The sequence below is a fragment of the Lynx canadensis genome, chromosome B2 (genome assembly GCF_007474595.2).
Source record: "Lynx canadensis isolate LIC74 chromosome B2, mLynCan4.pri.v2, whole genome shotgun sequence".
Lineage (NCBI taxonomy): Eukaryota > Metazoa > Chordata > Mammalia > Carnivora > Felidae > Lynx > Lynx canadensis.
In genome coordinates this window covers 125549719-125568985 of record NC_044307.1, presented here as the reverse complement: position 1 = coordinate 125568985, position 19267 = coordinate 125549719, and the positions used below count along the sequence as shown (strand labels likewise).

At 41.8% G+C, this 19267-nt stretch overlaps 1 protein-coding gene across 6 annotated transcripts in view; it reads left to right on the top strand.

Moving 5' to 3' along the window:
• Positions 1–19267, top strand: part of NHSL1 (NHS like 1) — a 132899-nt gene that overhangs the window by 64155 nt on the left and 49477 nt on the right. For 5 of the 6 annotated variants that reach the window (XM_030316445.1, XM_032593256.1, XM_030316448.1 and 2 more), the window contains exon 2: positions 4899–5051. In XM_030316445.1, the coding sequence (XP_030172305.1) occupies positions 4899–5051 (153 nt within the window). Of the gene's footprint in view, positions 1–4898; positions 5052–19267 lie in introns of those variants that run through there. The other variant, XM_030316451.1, reaches the window with a different exon arrangement.

The window sequence follows — 19267 nt, the reverse complement described above, 5'->3', positions numbered from 1 at the left end:
CATAGTCCCTCCTTACATGAGCACCAATGGGATTCACTGTAGATGTTTGTTTTATTGGCATCTCCTCCTTAAGGTTTTTACTCAAATCTCACCGTGTCAGTGAGGTCTGCCCTGACTTTTATTTGCTGCTGCAACCTGGCCATTTCCCCTGCCCTAAAATTGTTTTTATCCTGTTCAACTTCTTTTTTTGCCCATTGCACTTACTGCCTTCTCACATGTCATGTGATTGTAGTCTATCATCAAATAATATAAGCTCCATGCTTAAAAGAATATAAGACCTCATGGTTGTACCCCCAAATGCGTGACACTTAGTATTGTGCCCAGTATACCTTTTTAATGAGTGTTTGGAAGCCGTGGCTGTATACGTGCATGCTGTTGTCAACGGCAAGTACGTGGCGTGACATTTAACCTCGGAAACTTGTGGGTTGTGAAGAGGACAGCTCTTGTCCTGAGCCCATCCGATGCTACTACCTGTCTGTAATGCAGTGAGGCTGAGACGCAGAGCCAGATAACTCTTGCTTATAAATTTGTTTTCCTAAGGGGAATTTCGCTCGCTAATTTAAGGCAGCTATATAATTTAACTTCGGAGTCGTTTCTCATTTGAGTCACTTCTTGTTTGCCATCTGGCCGTGTAATTACTTGTAAGTAAGGCTATGTGTAGGATGAGAGAACACAAATTGGAAATCTGTGATAATATGTATGGTGAGATGATAATATGTGTGTTTTACTTTTTTGTTGGCTTTGTTTTTGCTGTTGTCCAAAATCTAAGATTAAGGGTGTGGGGGGTGGCAGGGAACATTTGGGGAGGAATCATTCCAAAGCTTTCCCTAGAGGGAGCCCCTTATATAAATTTTCTTCTTTGACTAAGAGCTTTTGTTATAAACTAAATGTTTTGCATTAGTGGATTATTACATTTTTCCATTCATTTATAAGTCTGGCCCTAAGCTATGAAACAAGAGGTTGTCTAACATGTCTCCAGAACCGTTCTGCCATGAATTGAAAGTCGGCAGAGGTATAAGGATCATTCTTTCCCTTGGTCCGTTTTCATAGTATTTCCCGACCTGGGTTTTCCTTTTTGTTCCAGTCCCTTTACCCCAGAAGATATTTTTCTAGTGCCGGCTTGTGTATTATTATTTCTGATTCTTCCTTTTCTATTTGTTTCCCCAGTTCTGGGAGGTTAATTGCAAATGGACAGAAGAACCAAATCCAGTAATGTGTATTATTCAAGTTAAAGAGAAACGTAAATAATGTTTGTTTGGAATTACTATTCTGGGGGGGGGGGGGGGGTAGAGTCAGATTTAAATCATTACAGTACAATTACAATGCTGATTCTCAGTCACTGGGGAAAAAAAAAATCAAAACCAAAACCAAACAAACAAAAACCAACTTGGTAAGAAGCCAGGAGGTACTAATTTCCATGAAAATGCAACGAAGTCATCATTTACAGCTCTGAGGAGATTCTGTCGTAAAGTTTTACTGCTTGTAAAGGTTCCTTTGGTATGGGAGGCAGAGCCTGGGGGCGTGGTCGGGGAAACAATAGTTTGGCTCTTCCCCCCCACACCCCCACCAAATCAGTTCAAATGCCTGAATGAACTGGAGAGTCCAAGAATCAAAACATACTTGCTGTAAGACTCTTGTGGGCTCCAGTAAAAAAGATCTGGATGTTCCTAGTAGCCTAGTGAAAATGGGGCACACACTTGCTTCGCCTTGACTTGCGTAGAGGAAAATCTGCACTGTTTTTGTGGACTCCAGAGAGGAGAAACTTCTGATCTGTTGGAGAGAAAGTGAATAAGTGAGCACCGAGGCAGAAAGACTGATGTGGCTATCATGCAAATAAGAATTGTGATTGGCTTTCTCTTTCTTTCTGTACACTTTGTCACTGCGGCTCTCAGCCTTAAAGATTAGGTTTCACTGGGAGCTTTTCAGGTTCAAGGACTGTTAATGGCTTGAAACTGCCTGACAATAAACTCAACCTCAACATTACATCAGCCCCCAGGCAGATGTCTAAGGATTTGAGACTGGAAGAAGAAAGTTAGAATCTGGAGCGGAAGGATACAGCTCGCCACCTGCTTGATGGGTTGAGCTTCTAATGTGATTTAAATTTCTAAGCTCTATGCAGGCATCTGGAAATGGTGGTCTTCATTAATGCAAAAATCAAGTCTTTAATTAAACTTTTTAAGAAAAAAAGTAAGTAATTTCTCCCCCACCGCCCGTGGTGTGTGTGTGTGTGTGTGTGTGTGTGTGTGTGTGTGTGTGTGTTTTATGTACTACATCTTTTTGCGTGATGAAATTAAAATGTGAAACAATATAATTACCACAATTTAAACTCTATTCTTCACCAGGTTGTTCAAATACCTCAGATTTTATAACTCTAGGGCAGAATTATGTGATTTTAGCATGTCTTACTTATTTATGGTTGGGATTTTAGGTGAATTTGCTTCTTTTGTGCTTCTCAAAAGAAACCCTTTGAAAAAGGGGGAAAAAACCTTGTGTTTACCTTACGTCCACCTTGATATATGGTTTTTTGGTTCTTTGGCTTACTGTGCAGGGAGGCCATGTGTGATCTATCACGTATTTTTGATGGGGATGATCCTCTAAAACTCCCTGGAACTGTCTGTTATGTATTTTAGAGCTCGAGGACAAACTCTGTCTAGACTGTTCAGTCACTGTATAGAGTACAGCTTTTGTGGCATGGTTGCATTGTGTACTTACCGGTGTTTTAAATTTCCTTAATTCAGGTGCTTCTTCATTCTTTACAGAGTATAAATTTTATAAACACATGGTTTTAATTTTACATAGGTGTGGGATTAGTTTAATGTAGTTTTTCGACCAGTAATTTAAACTAGCTAAATGTGGATGGGTTAGAGAACTGGTAAGAGAGATACTGGAAAAAGCAACAAAAAACAGCACTCTCGGCTCATTCTCTGTAGCTCCCTTGGTGGAAGGCTATCTTTGGACGGATCGATTAAAATCTGCCCTGGCAAGAGTGAGATGCTCCAGAGAAGAGACAACTGTCCTTTCATAGGAGCCAGTTGGTAGCTGCACAATGGGGCTGATGGTATGATTGCACAGACACAAGAACCATTACTTGGATTTGATTTGTAATTGGTAAATGGGAAGTTTCGCTTTTCAATATTTTCCAACCATGAGGCACGGTAATTCAGTCTCAAATAAATGCCCATCGGCACAAAACATTGCAGTTAACCACGGCTACCCTTTGGAGGACATATGGTGAGTTGCGCGCTGCTCAAGATTCCCAGGCACATACATAAGGACTAAGTCACGGCTTTGTGGATTTTATGTATTCAGATTGATAGTTACAAGCACCATGCAAAACATTGTTCAACCAGAGGTTACGTGAAATACCAGGTGCCTAATTTACATGCTGTTCCTGTCAACCATTAAAACAGCAGAAAGCACACAGACGTTTCTGTTTTTAGCTTGATGTCTAGTTCTCAATGTTTATTTTCCCATTTAGCAATTTATGGAGGAGGTGGGGTGATTTGAGAAATGAATTATTTGGAGACGAGACTTGCAGCATTTAACAGCTATAGAAAAGATGGGCTATGGGGGAGAGCTACCCTGTGACTCAGGTGCCTAGGGGCACTAAGAAAGGCCAGGTTCCCCTTCAGCCATAGCTATAAAGTCAGGGGCCTCGTTAGAGTAACTTCACTGCTCCTGTTACAATCATGCTTCACATGTATTATTTCATATGATCTTTATAGTAGCTCTAATATGGTGCTGTTAGGTACTTTGACTTAATTTGAAATGTGTCCAAATAGAAGAGTTCAGTAGTTCATGCATGCTTGTTCATTTTATCTTGAACACTAAGACACTTAGTCTGTGTTCTCAGGAAAAAATGAAATAGACACCGAGATCCCAAGCCCTTGGAGGAATCAAGGAAAATTATTATAGAGATTTAGGGTACTCTCATGATTACCTATCATTTCCTCCTCTGACATCCTCTTTTTGTGTTAGGAAGATTCAACTGAATTGGATTATTTTGGGAAAAGTTAATTGCATTGGAATTAAATTTTTTAATATAAAAGTATTCTATGGAAAGAAAAGTGTTCTACGAAAGCAGGAAATGTAGAGAAAATTTTGTCACGCAAATTGATTTCTACGTCTATTAGATATGCTATTTAAATGTATTTTGACATACTGAATATGCTTAATTTGTTTTTAAAATTGTGTTTATTACAGTGATGTCTTAAAGTAATGCTTTAGAGGGGACAGATTTGGTCTCAAACTCTTAGTAGGAAATTTGTATTTGTCTTGGCAATCTAACATTTACTGATGCAATGGCATTGTATGATTAGATAATATATACTCGTTATGGTGGAGTTAAGCAGGAATTGGAGGTCTCTATCAATTTTCTTTTCTTTTTTTTAAATTTATTTTGAGAGCGAAGGTGCATGTACACACAAGCGGAGGAGGGGCTGAGAGAATCCTAAGCAGGCTCCACACTGTCAGCACAGAGCCCGACGTGGGCCTCGATCTCATGAACTGTGAGATCACGACCCGAGCCGAAATCGGGTCGGACGCTTAACCCGCTGAGCCACCCTGGCGCCCCTCTATCAGTTTTCTTAATTGTTTTCTAACGTTGGAGCAGAGGAAGTGCCTAAAATGCTGGAAAGCCATCAACTGAGGAAGCAATTCTACCAAAACGTTGTGGGGGGTGATGGACAGTTTCAGCTTTCCCTTTAGGGGCAAAACACTGTGTGTGCAGGACCCCTGGAGCCTAAGGTTAACTCTTATTCAGAATTTGCTCCCCTTCCTCCTTGTCGGCCCTTACCCCGTGGGTGTGTTAGGCACCAGAAACCCATCTTGACGTAAAATATTTGCAGCCACTGTAGCTTATTTTGACACCGTAATTTATTCTGCCTTTCTTTCTGCAGCTGTTTCCAACCTAGACGAGGAGAGTAGATGGACAGTCCACTACACGGCCCCATGGCACCAGCAGGAGAACGTGTTCCTTCCCGCCACGAGACCGCCCTGTGTGGAGGACCTGCACCGCCAGGCCAAGCTCAACCTCAAATCAGTATTGAGGGGTAAGATCGCATCCTGCCAGCTTGCGGTTCTTGGATCACCGACCGCTAGAAATGAAAGCACAAATGTGATTGCTATTTGTAAAAGAAGACCTATTTATAGAGAACATACAGTCCGCTGTTTCTTTCAAGGTATCATGAATACTTACAACCTAATACAAGCCCGCGATGTCCTGGTTTCTGTGGGAAACTGCCAGTTTACAGACACGCAGATCTGTCCTCAAAGGCCCCACCCCTGCTTAGAAACTCTCTCGCGTGTTCAAGCCACGGGTACCAGTTGAATCCAAATGAACCCTGCTTACATGGGAAGCTTTGCCATCGCCTTTCTTGAACCATCGGAAGTGTTCAAAGCAAATTTGTTACAGCTAATACTTTCTAGTGGTCTGTTTCTGCTTCGTTCGAGTTGGGGGAAAAGGGGACCTACATATAGACTTTGAAAGCGCTCACAGTGGTTTGTTTTATCAGAATGTGGGCGGCACCCAGCTGGTCTCCTATTAAGCATAGGTTCTGTCAACAGCCGGGCAGACAACGCAGTGGCCGGTGAGAAATACAGGAAGCGTGTACTCCTGTATCTAGTTTAAAATTTTCATTTTCACTTCACCTTACCGTGGATGTGAAGGAATCTGAATGTGTGGCAGGGAGGGCTTCTCAAAAGTGATAAAGAAGAGGGGTCCCTGGGTGGCTCAGTCGGTTAAGTGTCCAGCTCTCGGTTTCAGCTCAGATCATGTTTGTGAGTTCGAGTCCCACATCAGGCTCCACACTGACAGACAGTGTGGAGCCGGCTTGGGATTCTCTCCCTCCTCTCTGTCTGGCCCTCCCCTGCTCACATGCTGTCTCGCTCTCTCTCTTTCTCAAAAAAAAAAAAAAAAAAAAAAAAAAAGTGATGAAGAAGGGAAGAAGTTCTTTAAACGAAGGAGTGTCTTTTAAGATTCAGAGACTTTTTTCTTAAAACAGCAAAGTAATGTTCTTACTCTACCACCAGTTTTCTCCTACCAGGCAATATTTGGGGCGTAGTTTTATTTAAAAAGTACTTGTTGCTGGGGTGCCTGGCTGGCTTGATCGGAGCCATGCGACTCTGATCTCAGGGTCCTGAGTTTGAGCACCACGTTGAATGTAGAGATTCCTAAAGTAAATAAATAAGTATATAAACCTAAAAAAAAAAAAAAAAAGTACTCGTTGTTTATCTGAAATTTAACTGGATGTCCTGTATCTTATCTAATTGTGTAAGACTTAAATCTGGAAGAAATCTGTTATTGATTCAAGGGAATCCCAGCATGAGGACCCCAACTCATATTTATTAAACACTTGTCTATATGCCAGCTTCAGTTCTAAGCCCATTACCCGTATTATCTCATTTAATCCTCACAATAATCTTTTTACTATTTTAATGCAAATTTTACAGGTGATGAGGTGGAGATACACAGATTAGAAACTTGCCTGAGATCTCAAAGTTAGTTTTTTGTTTGGTTTTATTTATTTTTTAATTTATTTATTTTTGAGAGGAAGAGCTGGGGCAAGGGAAGGGCAAAGAGAGAGGGAGACAGGATCTGAAGCCATGCTCGACCTCAGGAGCCACGAGATCATGACCTGAGCCAAAGTCAGACGATAAACCGACTGAGCCACCCGGCTGCCCTCAAAGTTAGTTAATGATGAGACCAGGATGTAAACTTGAACAGTCCTAAGCTGCAGAGCCCATATTCTTAACCGCTGCATTATATTGGCTTTAACATCCACTTGTTGGAAATCTTTTGTTCTGGCAGAAATGCAAGTTATAAAGGCGGGGTCTTGGCTCTCAAGGAATTTTTACTTCTATAGTACAGGTCAGAACTGTGAAAAATTCTCAAGAGATGTGCCAAAAATTGCTGTATAGGAATTAGAGAAAGCAGATAGTTTCTTTCGTTCTTGTTTGTTTGTTTTGAGACAGAGAGAGAGAGAGAGAAAGTGCACGTGCACGCAAGTGGGGAAGGAGCAGAGAGAGAGAGAGAGAGAGAGAGAAAGAATCTCAAGCAGGCTCCACATCACCAGCGCAGAGCCTGGTGCAAGGCTCAAACTCATGAACTGCGGGATCATGACCTGAGCCAAAGTTGGATGTTTAACCGACTGAGCCACCCAGGCACCCCAGAAAGCCGATAATTTCTGCTTAGAGAAAGAAGGAATAGCTATCTATAGACTCAAAATAGACTTGGTATTCTGAACAGAACTATACAAACATTTAGATGATAGCCTTAGTTTTTTTTCCTTGAATCTTTTCTAATGCTTAGATTACCTCATGTATCTTACGGTATCTTGTATCTTCCAGTCTTGGCATTGGACTGCACAGAAATTAGGTTACTGGGTCCCCTTTTTCATTTAGCTGGTCATATATTTAGCGACTGTAAGCTTAAAGTGAAAAGAACTGCATTAGTTGGGCTCTTTTCTACAGCCTTGGAATTGTACTTGACCTTGGTTGCGTTCATGATGTACCTAAATCCGACCAAAATTTCTGCTACATCCCTTCACTACCTAGTGATTTATCTTCAGTACCTTTTGAGCAAGAGCTTCTCTCCTTATAGCTCACCTTCTTCCCCCAAATAATTAATAAGAATATTAAATGGCACAGTTCCCGGGACAAACCCCTGAGGCCATGCCATTGTTAACATTTCTCTCAAGAGCTATGAACAACAGAGCACTGCACTCACTGTCTGGCTTGTGGAGAAGCTCTCAGGAAGGTATGTGTGAGTTTGAATATCAGGCCTGGCTTTTTTTTTTTTTTTTTTGATCACTCTCCAGGAAATTGAACTTCGCTACCTCTTTCATGTGTTTTCAAGTATCAGATCACAGTGTCTCTTCTTCCCATAGAAGATTGAACACCTGTATATAGATTTTTCTGATTTTATTTTCTTTTCGATTATTCAGTAGCCCCATATGAAATATCATCACCACTGGTTTTGCCTACACTTGAATTTTATCTTGAAAAGGCAAATGCTTTAGTAATTGCTTTAATGCCCTAAAATGCCTCATCAAAGGGATTTGCTATTTAATAAAATTAACAACTTCGGAAAATTCTTGGAGCTCAGCTTTTAAAGTCTGGATTTAAATACTCCCTAAGAGATTTTAGGTAAATAATAACTTTAAGAATAGTGATTGAAATGGGAAAGAGCGGCTGAGTTGTTTTCCTCTTTATTTATTTACTTTTAATCACGCGTACAGAACTTCATGAACCACACCTCCCATACATCATGCTAGCAACTCAAGATAAACATGAGTACAGAGCATTTATTGCCTCATTATGAGTGAAGATTAAACAGAAAAAAGTTCGGTCCCTGAATATATGGCATTATCAAGGTATGATGTTATACAAAAGCTATCAGTCTAAGTTAATTTGACCTCAATGTTGTTTGCTTAAAAATATAGGAAGGTAATTGGGGCACCTGGGTGGCTCAGATGGTTGAGTGTTGGACCCTTGATTTTGGCTCAGGTCACCATCTCACGGTTCGTGAGTTCGAGCCCCAAGTCGGGCTCTGTGCTGACAGCACGGATCCTGCTTGGGATTCTCTCTCTCTCTCTCTCTCTCTCTCTCTCTCTCTCTCTCTCTCTGTGTCTCTCTCTTTCAAAAATAAATAACCTTTAAAAAATATATAGAAAGGTAGCTAATTATTCACAATGAGTAATCTATTTTGTTCCTTCTCTTCTTACTGTGACCTTATCCATAATTTCATAGGAATATCCAATATCCATAATTTCAAGGAAGGAATACTATTCTTTAATGCTAAACAGGTTGGCACTTTTTCATAGTCATTAAATGCCCATTGTATCAGTTCTTCTGTCGGTTTTTACAAGGAGCTCAGCTCTCAAGCATCATAAAATATGGAGGGAAATGATACAGTGAGTACTAATAAATTCATAACTAAGTGTTATGAACATTGGCTTATTAAACTAATGCAGAAATACAGGTAGGTACTGAAGGTTTTACTGGAAAATGTTTTCATGAAAAAGCTAAGTTTGAGTTAGCACATAAAGGCAGATGATAAAACTCAAAGTAGTAAGTATTTGAGCATCAATTCTGTACTATGCCAGGAGTTTTTAGATGAACTAATGAAAGTACATGGGTCCCTAACCTTAAAGAGCTGAGCTTGCTGTCTTGTGTCAAGACTGAAGTAAATAGACAGTGGTGTAATGGAGAGGTATATGAAGTATAGTGGGCAGGTAGAGAGCTCAGTCAGCTGGAAAAGAAAAGCTTTGGGAGACCCCTTCCCCCACGTCTGTTCCACTCTCATCCTGCCATCAAAGAGGAGGTGGGCAGTTTGTAAAATGGCATCTCGAATGGCATCTTGAATGACTTGTACATGTCTTCCATGTACAAGTTCACTCTGTTCTGGTCCAAACAGAGCAGAGATCTTTTGTATTTGTTGTTGGCTAGTCTCTGGAGAATTTGATAGAATTTGGTGGCCATACTTTTAGAGCAAATGATTTGCTTTTGTTGATTTGTTGCTAGAGATTTAAGTAATGATTTACTGCTAATGACCACATACATGTACCTAGATTTATAGTTTTTTGTAACATTTATTTATTATTTTTGAGAGACAGAGACAGAGCATGAGTGGGGGAGGGGCAGAGAGAGAGAGAGAAAAGGAGACGCAGAATCCGAAGCAGGCTCCAGGCTCTGAGCTGTCAGCACAGAGTCTGACGCGGAGCTCGAACCCACGAACCGTGAGGTCATGACCTGAGTCAAAGTCGGACGTTTAACCGACTGAGCCACCCAGGTGCCCCCATGTACCTAGATTTATCAATGGTATTCTGATATTTGGCTTAACAGGACATCTGGCTGACAATGAAGAGTTAATTTCTAAAGATGGGTCCCCTTATCTGTAAAGAATTCACTTAGCTTTTCACTGAATTTCCAGAAGAATTCTACCTTTTAATCTCCATAGTTGTTTGAACAGTTCATAAACTTTATCAGAGTTGGATGTGATGATGAGTCACATCTACTTAACTAAAGTTTTATCTGGATGATCTTTAGCATCGTTAAAAGGGCCACACTAAATAGGAAAAGTGGAGTTGAGGGATGGGGCCTTGATGAAAGCTTCAGAGTTTATTTTTTTGTAAGTGTAGACCCCGTTCGACAATTATGAGCATATTAAGGGCTGAGATAAAGACACCTTATTTTCAAGCCTCCCTCCCCCGAAAGCCCAACCTGAGAGAGAGAGAGAGAGAGAGAGAGAGAGAGAGAGAGAAACATAATTTCTCACAGTATGTTTAACAGGCAGTTTAGTTACTGTGTCTGTGTCCACCCCTGCCAGAATTAGTTCACAGAGCATCTGTTGTTGTATCAAAAATGTTCTCTAGTCACAGCTATATCCTCCCTGAAGAAATGCATTTTAGCAGGTCAGCCCGCTCTGTGGTTCTAGAATTAGAAGTGTGAGTGCAGGGATCTGACCTGTGTGAATTCAGTCAGCGGTTGGTTATATTTATTACAGGAACTGAAGATTTGCAGTGTGAAGAAATGACTGTTTGTACCAAGTGGTTAAAAACAATAGTACACACACCAACCTGTTCAACACTGGAGAACGGTGCACCTTTCTTAAAATCACGAACAAGTTTTCAAGTAGTTCCAGCCAGGTTCCGCTGGTCGTTCCTGACACACAGACGTTATCTAAGGGACACTGCATCTACCTTCCATTGGCAAGGAGCCTCCTAGTTCGCTTTTGGCTTAGATGAGTCTGTTCTGGGAGAGGTTGTGAGATTCTCTCTGGGTTTGATGAGGCGCCCTGGCACATGGGTCGCTAGGGGATCCCAGATGCCCTGTGGCTTTGGCTGTAGGTGCTCCTCTTGGGGGTCCTGTGGCCCCTTGCACAGGCCTGTTTGTAGATGGAGGCTTGTGGATGTTGACTGAGAGCTCTGTCTTCTGGAATGGTGTGTCCATTCACCATCTTGGACACACTCAAGGTGAACATCTTGCTTTGCCCACCTGGGCTAAACCTTGAATTCTTTTTCTTTTTGGTCACTTTTTAAAAGTTATGACATGTCACGCAAGTACCTAAAACATCTGCCATGTAACAAATAACTGTGAAGTAAATATCAATGTAACCATTACCCTGGTCAAAAAGTAGAATGTGGCCTTAACCTCTAGAAACCTCCTGTTGTTCTTGCTTTCCAACAGGAAAAATCCAGGTGTAATGAAAAGAGCACAGGACATGTCTAGGTTCAAATCCTGCCTGTTATGTACCCGGCATCTATGATTTGAGTTTAATTTTGAGTTTATTTCTTCAACATTTTGAACTTGTTTTTTCATCTGTAAAAGAAAGACCACAGTGTCTGTGTTTGTGGGAATAAAATGAACTTACTTTTGTAAAGTACCTCAAAGGTCCCACCCCTTAAGCTGGAAGCACTGTTTGTGGAGGGCAGGGTGGATTTTCATTTAAGTGCAATGGAATACAAAGGAGATTTTATAAATCTCAGCCCTCTTTCCCAAATGATGTCCTGTCGTGACTTAGCTGCTGCCTTCCCTTCTATCCATTATGCTCCAGAGATGCGCTGTGGGGAGGAGGGAAAGAGGAACAAAACAAGAAACGTGGTCAGATGACAGGGACAGCCACAGGCACTTGACCCCGAGGTTCATTTCATTCACATAGGCAAGGTGCCTTTTTCTCCCACCCTCCATCCACCTCTGAAAGATGTCTGGACTGCTAGAGCTGGAAGGGCCCTCCCACATCCTCTGATTAATAACCCCCTCTTCATTTTGTAGGTAAGTAAAGCAAGGCCCAGAGAAGAGATGGGATTATCTTATAGCTACTTTGCAGTTGAAAGATGACTAGGTCAGGATTTGGAATCGGGTTTCTTGCTCAGCCCATGCCGGCCTGTTCAGATCTCTGATCCTGAGGGCGCTGAGAAGACAAACCGCTTGGATGCTTGTCCTCAACGTTCAGAAAGGTCACAGGGACAGGCAGCTGGGTGGCTTAGTTGGTAAGCGTCCGACTTCGGCTCAGGTCATGATCTCGTGGTTTCCTGAGTTCGAGCCCCATATCGGGCTCTGGTGCTGACAGCTCAGAGCCTGGAGCCTGCTTCGGATTCTGTGTCTCCCTCTCTCTGCCCCTCCTCCACTCACGCTCTGTGTGTGTCCCTCTCTCTCTCTCTATCTATCTCTGTCTCAAAAGTAAACATTAAAAAATTTTAAAAAGGAAAGAAAGGTCATAGGGCCAGGGCTCAGTCAGAATCCAAAGGCCCATGACAGGTTTGGTTTCGTTAGCTGATTTACTTAGCGATTGCGTGTTAGCTTGTGCCTGAAGGTGGGGCTTCTCTGTTGCTCTGGAACTCTCTTCACTCAGTCCTGATTTCACTGAAGCTCAAGTAAGTTTAAGAGAAGTACAGGGAGGAAGCTCCATCATGGGACATCGGGTGTGACAAGTGTCTGTAACTGTCCATTTCATCCTAATGGCATTTGGTGTGTATTTTTAGAACTCTAATATGTCATCAGTACCTCGATGGACTTAAAAACAAAAAAAACAGGCACAGGGTGTAGCAGGGATAAGGGAAAGATAAGGGGACCAATGATTCAGCACTGAGCCTACTCTTTGGTCATTACTTGTATACTTCCTGAAGAATCCTTAGGTATTGATAGGTAGAAGGAGAAGGCGAGGAATCACTGGTTAAAGGAAGGTTATTTTTAATATTTGATAAGTAAGAAATGTTCAATTACTTACAGTCGTTCATACAGAATTTTAACTTCTTTTCCAGTTTACACACAAATAGGTCTAGATTTCAGGTGGGGAGAGTGATATGTTATTCTGAAAAAGCCACTGAACACGGGTAGGGAATATATTGTTTCATCTTTCCTAAAACAGAGCAGCATTGCCATTTTATTCCGTTGTCATTAACCAGTCAAGAACATGAGATGAGAGGCCAGACTTCTGATGCGAGTGTGGCCAGTATCCCGTGGGGTTTTAGAAAACCATGTCTCGTTTTTGTCCTTGGCTTCCTCCTCTGGAAAACAACAGCTGATGTCTAAGTTCCCTTCGGAGCTCAAGAGTTCTGATTGGCCTCCCAGTACTTAACTGCTTAAGGGTGATGCATGTGAAGTTTACTGACACAAAGACAGGAGCGCCCGGGTGGCTCAGTCGGTTAAGTATCCTACTCTAGATTTCGGCTCAGGTCATGGTCTCGTGGGTTCGTGAGTTCGAGCACTGAGTTGGGCTCTGCACCGACAGGGCAGAGCCTGCTTGAGGTTCTCTCTCTCCTCTTCTCTCTCCCCCTCCCCCACCCCCTCAAAAGATATAAGCTTAAAAAAAAAATAACAAAGATAGAACTTACTGCTGAGCATAAGATGTGACAGACCAGGTTATCAAAAATCTGTGTTTGTGTTGACATAAAAATGTTCTAAGTGCATCCTGCAGGTGAAGCACAAGGCCGAACATTGCAGCCGAGTCAAAGCTGAATGAATGATATTGCTGCTTTCACTGGAAGCTTAAAGCTAGCCAGAGAGAGAGGATATATTCATGAGTGACAAGGTGGATGAGGGGGGTATCATTAAGCCTCACCCCTGCCCCTGGAGGTTGTCTTTAAAACATAAATCTGATCGTTTCTCTCCTTTGTTAAAAATTCCCTAAGAGCTTCTCTCACAGACAGGATGAAACCTCGGCTCCTTAGCATCTGAGAACTGTCTTGATCTGCCCCCGGTCTCAGTCCAGCCTCACCTGCCAGCTCACCATTTCTCCCCCATGCTTCTCTACCCCTCCGCCCAGGTTCTCACCTGTGCCTTCACCTATACGGATAAAGTCCTTGTGTCGGAATGCGAACTCATCTTGTCCTTCCTTTCTCCGCTGCGTGTCCCAGTCTGGTCCTTCTCCCTTTTGTATCATAACCTCTTACACCTGGCCAACTCCTGTTCCCCTGTAAGAGCCCCACAATATGTACCTGGACTCCCCAGGGCAGACTTGGGCAAGACTTCTACACTTTTCCACACATTCCCACAAAACCTTATAGTTCTCCATTAAGCTGCTTGTTCTGCGCTGTGTAATTGTATTTACTCGTTTATCTCCCTGCCTGACAGCAACAACGTTGGGAGCAGGACCTTTCCTTGTCTTTTGTGTGACCCCAGCACACAGTCTGGTGCTTTACTTAATTAGGTTGACTTTTCAAAGACAAATGGTAATGTTATTTAAAAGCTTCTCTTTTTCTGTGTTTGGTATTTTGTTGGACTATAAGCACTGTTGTGTTTGTGAAAGTCCTGGAAAGGTCACCTAGAACTCAGGAGGTGAGAGCCGAAGCCACAAGACAAGGGGTGGAAATGCAGGAGTGAGGAGATAGAGAATTGGGAGAGTGTAGGGTTGAGCCCAGAAGCCTCTATTTTAGGGGGCTGGGAAAGAGAAGTTGGTAAAAGAGTAGTTGGGGAAGAGGAAAGTCAGGTCAGGATGGGCAGTCCTCATGAGACTCACAGATAGGGAGAGAGTCTGAAGAAAGGCTACTAAATTGGTCCTTAGGCTGCCACTGGTGACCTTCCAAAGAGCAGTTCCAAAGAAAGCTTTGGATGGAAGAAGCCAGACTTCATGAGAGAAAAATCATTTTTATAAGCAGAAAAACAATACAAGTAAGCTTTTGAGAAATGAAGTAGGATAAATGATGTCAGCAAAACAGAAAGGGAACTGTATTTTGAGGTAATGGCCAGATAGAGGTAATATTATGGTTTTAAAAATCAGAGCCAATTGAAACATGGTCGTAGACAACAGGAGCCCATGAGGAGGGGGAAAGATGGCGGATACAAACAGAGAATGGGGAGGATGTTCCCTGAGGAGGCAGTAGGCGGTGAACTCAGGGGCACAGGGGGGGTCAGGTTTCCACCTGTGTCTCCTAGACAGACAATTGGGGCAAGTTTTGAGACGGAGCAAAAGAAATGATGAAGTCGTTCATTAGGTGGTGTTGGAGACTTGACAGAAATGTGGCCCCCGCTCTGTTGCTACAATATTGCAAGTGCTTTGGTGAGAAGAATGACTTCATTTGGTGCTCTTGTTCAGCGCTTGTGAATTTAATTAGGTTGATCTTTCAAAGACAAAAGTTCATGTGATTGTTATTAAAAGCTTTTTTTTTTTTAATGTTTGGTTAATTTCATTAAATTTCATTAATTTTCGTTAATTTCATTACACGTCTTTTGGAATTTTTGTCCTTAGGGAAAGTTGTCTGACTTGATCAAACAGTGGGCTAGATTATCTACTGAGGAAAGAGAAGTGCAAAGACAAAAATAAGGAATCAACAGAATGGAAATGATATACCAAAGGGGTGGTTTAACTTCTCTTGCTGGATTTGATGGCTCAGGGAATTTTTTTATAATACCAACTATTCTGAGTGTGGTAACCCGGAAAGGGTAGTTAACCTGTGAGTGGGAAGTCTGATGCAAGAGCCAGGGAAAAATGAACAATCCTTGCTTTTTCAGTAGGTGAAGAGACATGTTGCCTTTTTTTTTTTTTTTTTTTTTTTTTTTTTTTTTTAATGGTAAGCAACACACAAAAGATAGAAAAGCAAAGACAGTCATTTAAATGATCCAGGTCTTAACAAAGCACTATGGATTGTTTAAACAAAAGGCTTTTTGTGTTGTTTTTGTGTCCATAGCCAGTCTGCTGTTTCAGCAATTCTATTTTAATTCCTGATAAAGTGAGTAACTTGAGTGGCCTCTATATTTCACTCAGTACAGCATAAAAATGCTACATTGAAGGTACGGTGGATAAGGCTCGTTATCACTCTGTGTACAACTGAAGTCTCGGCTGTTGGTTTAGAATCTTTGCAGGCTATTTGATATTAAGTAACCTTGGTGATGCTCCGCTAGGGCCAGTGATAGGGCTTTCTCATTCTAAAGTGAAACGAGATCCCCTCCAGTTTGGCTGAGCTGTGGTGCCACTCAGCTGGGGCTGGCAAACTCTTCACATGCTCACATTAATCATGGGCACCAGAAAGCGTTCGCTTTCATTCCAATCAGATTGAGTTCTTTGATGCTCCTTGAATTAATTTGGGGATGTGAGAAGAAGAAATGTTAGCAATCAGTTTTCTACAACGGCCAATAACCTTTAAGCATAAATCTTTCCGTGGTTTGCAGTGAAAAATAAAGCTAACAGTTCTTTCCAACTGCTTCAGTCTTAATACTTAATTCCTAATTTTTTTTTTTTTTTGGAGGTTTCTATTCCTAAGAGAAAGTAACCATAGAGGGAGGATCCTCGTCAAAATGACCTTTTTAAAACCTATCTACATGAAGTGAAATTGCCTGTGGTGTTTAAAGTCAGTAAGGGAGATATTGGTCCCAGGATCAGGAAGGGAGTGGTTCTTTCCAATACACGTTAATACGTTAGTCAGCAAACTCATTTCCTGTTTGACTCTTGGGCTGATGACACAATTGTGCATTTTCTCTCTGCGGTGCTCTATCTTTCCCTATCCTGATCACTTTATTTCCCCAAGTCCACTCTGTAGACTGACATAGGAAGTCATGTGGAATTGTGCTAAAATAATTTTTAAGGGTATGAATTCTGCAGTTTGCCTGTCATTTTTTATTTTTATTTTTTCCTCCCTTGGCAAAGAAACCTATCCATTCCAAAGGCATCCATTCCAGGGGCACCTGGGTGGCTCAGTCAGTTAAGCATCTGACTTCAACTCAGGTCATGATCTCATGTTTCTGAGTTCAAGCCCCACATCCAGCTCTGTGCTGACAGCTCAGAGCCTAGAGCCTGCTTCGGTTCTGTGTTTCCCTCTCTCTCTGCCCTTCCCCTGCTTGTGCTCTGTGTCTCTCTCAAAAATAAATAAATATTTAAAAATTAAAAAAAAAAAAAAAAGAACAAAGGCATCCATTCCATCACCATATCCTGTCTTCTACCCTACTCCTACCCAAAACTTCTGGGAGCTTTCTCTGGTTATAGCTTACCAGAAATCTCTTGGGCGTTGTCCATGATACAGTTAGGTTTTGAATACTGGATTTGGTCAGTTTCCCTGAAATTCTACTGAAACTAATACATTTCCTTGGATAGAAAACACCGATTGAGCCCTGGACGTCTCATCTTCCCTACCTCATTCTCTTCCTACCTGCTTTTCCCTCATCCTTTTACTTTTTGAACATATGATTGGGGCCCCTCCCCCATTAAGTTCTGTATCGATACTGGCCCCAGCCCTTGCTCCCCAGTTGTGCTTAGTAAACATTGGTGACATGGCCAGTATAGATGAGGCAGGTCATATGCCTTGGGTTTATTACAGTGGAAAGCGTGTTCAATGATAAAATACACCTGGGAGAGGAATGGGGCGGGACCTCTATTGTGTAATCACAGTACCCTTTCAAGTGCTGTTTGTTCATTCATTTAATGAACTCACCGAGCCCCTGCTAGCCACCCACACAGAGTCAGATCGATCATGCAGGGCTTAGAAACCACTGGGAGGAGATTGGCTTTTACTTTCAGGGCCTGGGAAGCCACTGGAGAGGTTTGAACTCAGGAGTGACATAATCTGATTCATCGTTTTTAAGTGGCTCAGTCGGGTTCTGTGTTAAAGGTTCACCACATGGGTGCCAGGGTGGAAGCAGGAGACTGGGTGGGGATTAGCACAGAACTCAGGTGAGAGGTGGTGGCCGCCTGAAGCTCCCTCCTGTGTTGGAGCTGGAGAGGGATGTTTAAAGCGGGAACTCTTCAAGCATTTTAAGGGAGGCTCGATGTGCAAGGTACTTGCAGTAGCAAAGTCAAAGCTTTTTCTGAAACAAACCAGTGTTCTTGAGGAACTAAAAGCAGATGCCACGTTTAGCATTCCTCCCCTCCGCATTGACCCCTACCCCTACCGTAAGCTAAAGTCTTCTTCATCTTCTGAAGTTATTCTGTGAGTGAGTGTGAATCACTTGTGACATAATAAAAGAAACAGATCAACCCTCTTTTCCCCTCGGGCCTTTTGGCATTTCTCACTTGGAATATGTAAGAAGTCTCAAATGATCCAAATTCTGTTTCCGTCTTTTCTCCTACTGTGGCTCTCAGACCAGCAATATCAGCATCACTTGGGAATGTACTAGAAATGCAAGTTCTCTGGCCCCTAGTGAGACCTAGTGAGTCCGACACTCTGGAAGTGGGGCCAGCAGTGGGTTCAACAAGCTCTCCAGGTGGTTCTGAGGCACCTTACCTTGGAAAACCTTGGCTCTGTAAGTTGCCATGTGAACTTGTTTCTCCGTCAGCGAGGCCCCTTGAAAGTTGGAAGTATCATTACAAGCTAGGATTTGAACACATAACTGTTCACATGCAGGGTTTGAGCTCTGGACGGCTGCTTTTCATCACTCTGGCTGTTAGCAGAAGGTGACTTATGTAAATTGAAACTCATTCCTTTCAAGGGAGCTCCCTTTTCCTTGACACTCGGGTGATACTTGGCATATTTCCTGATTGGCCTTCTTTCTTTCTTACCCAGTTAAGCAAATGATATGCTAGCACCTGGGACATTTGCCTTACATGCATCATTAAGAGAGGAGACATTTGTTTTCAGAACTTTTAGAGAGGCTTGGGCTTAATCATTAAAGCCATGCATTTTCTCTTTATCTTTTTATGTTTTATGGTGCATTGGATGCTAAGTATCATTGAAATGATGACTCTGGCAAAGAAGTGATCTTATGGACTCACATATGCATTTGTTGGAAGATAAATTTGGGTTTACTACTCCATATATAAACAGTATGCTTTTATGCCATTATAAATATTACTGTAAAACTATATAAAAATTCTTACTCTAAAGAGGGGAGGGAAGAAAAGAACCAATCATTAGTCTAATACTAAACCAAAGGACATATTTCTTTGAAATCTATCCTTTAAAATTGCAACCAAATTATCTAGGAAAATACCCATATCCAAGATCTATAATAAATTCATAATGTCTTTTAAGATTTTACACAGCTTTTCAGCTCACTCGGTAGGCTATAAATAACCAAGGAACCTAAAAACGTCTGAACGTCTATAATCTCTTAATCATTCTAATTTTTTATTCTTAAAAACAATTTAAATGAATTGAAGTTCAGCTGTTTCAAAGAATTTGCAGAAAATCCGGATGTATTTTTGAAACATCCACTGGGCCTGATTGGCAAGGCAGAATGTGAACCACAGTATGAGTAAGATTTTTTTTCTTTTCCAGTGTTGCCAAACCCAATAAATTAATGAGCTAGAAGGTGAATCACTTCTATTTTAAAATGCGTTTTGGTTTAATTTTCTTAAGAAAATAAATTCCCTAATGGTTACGAAGTGCAGTGTTTGAAT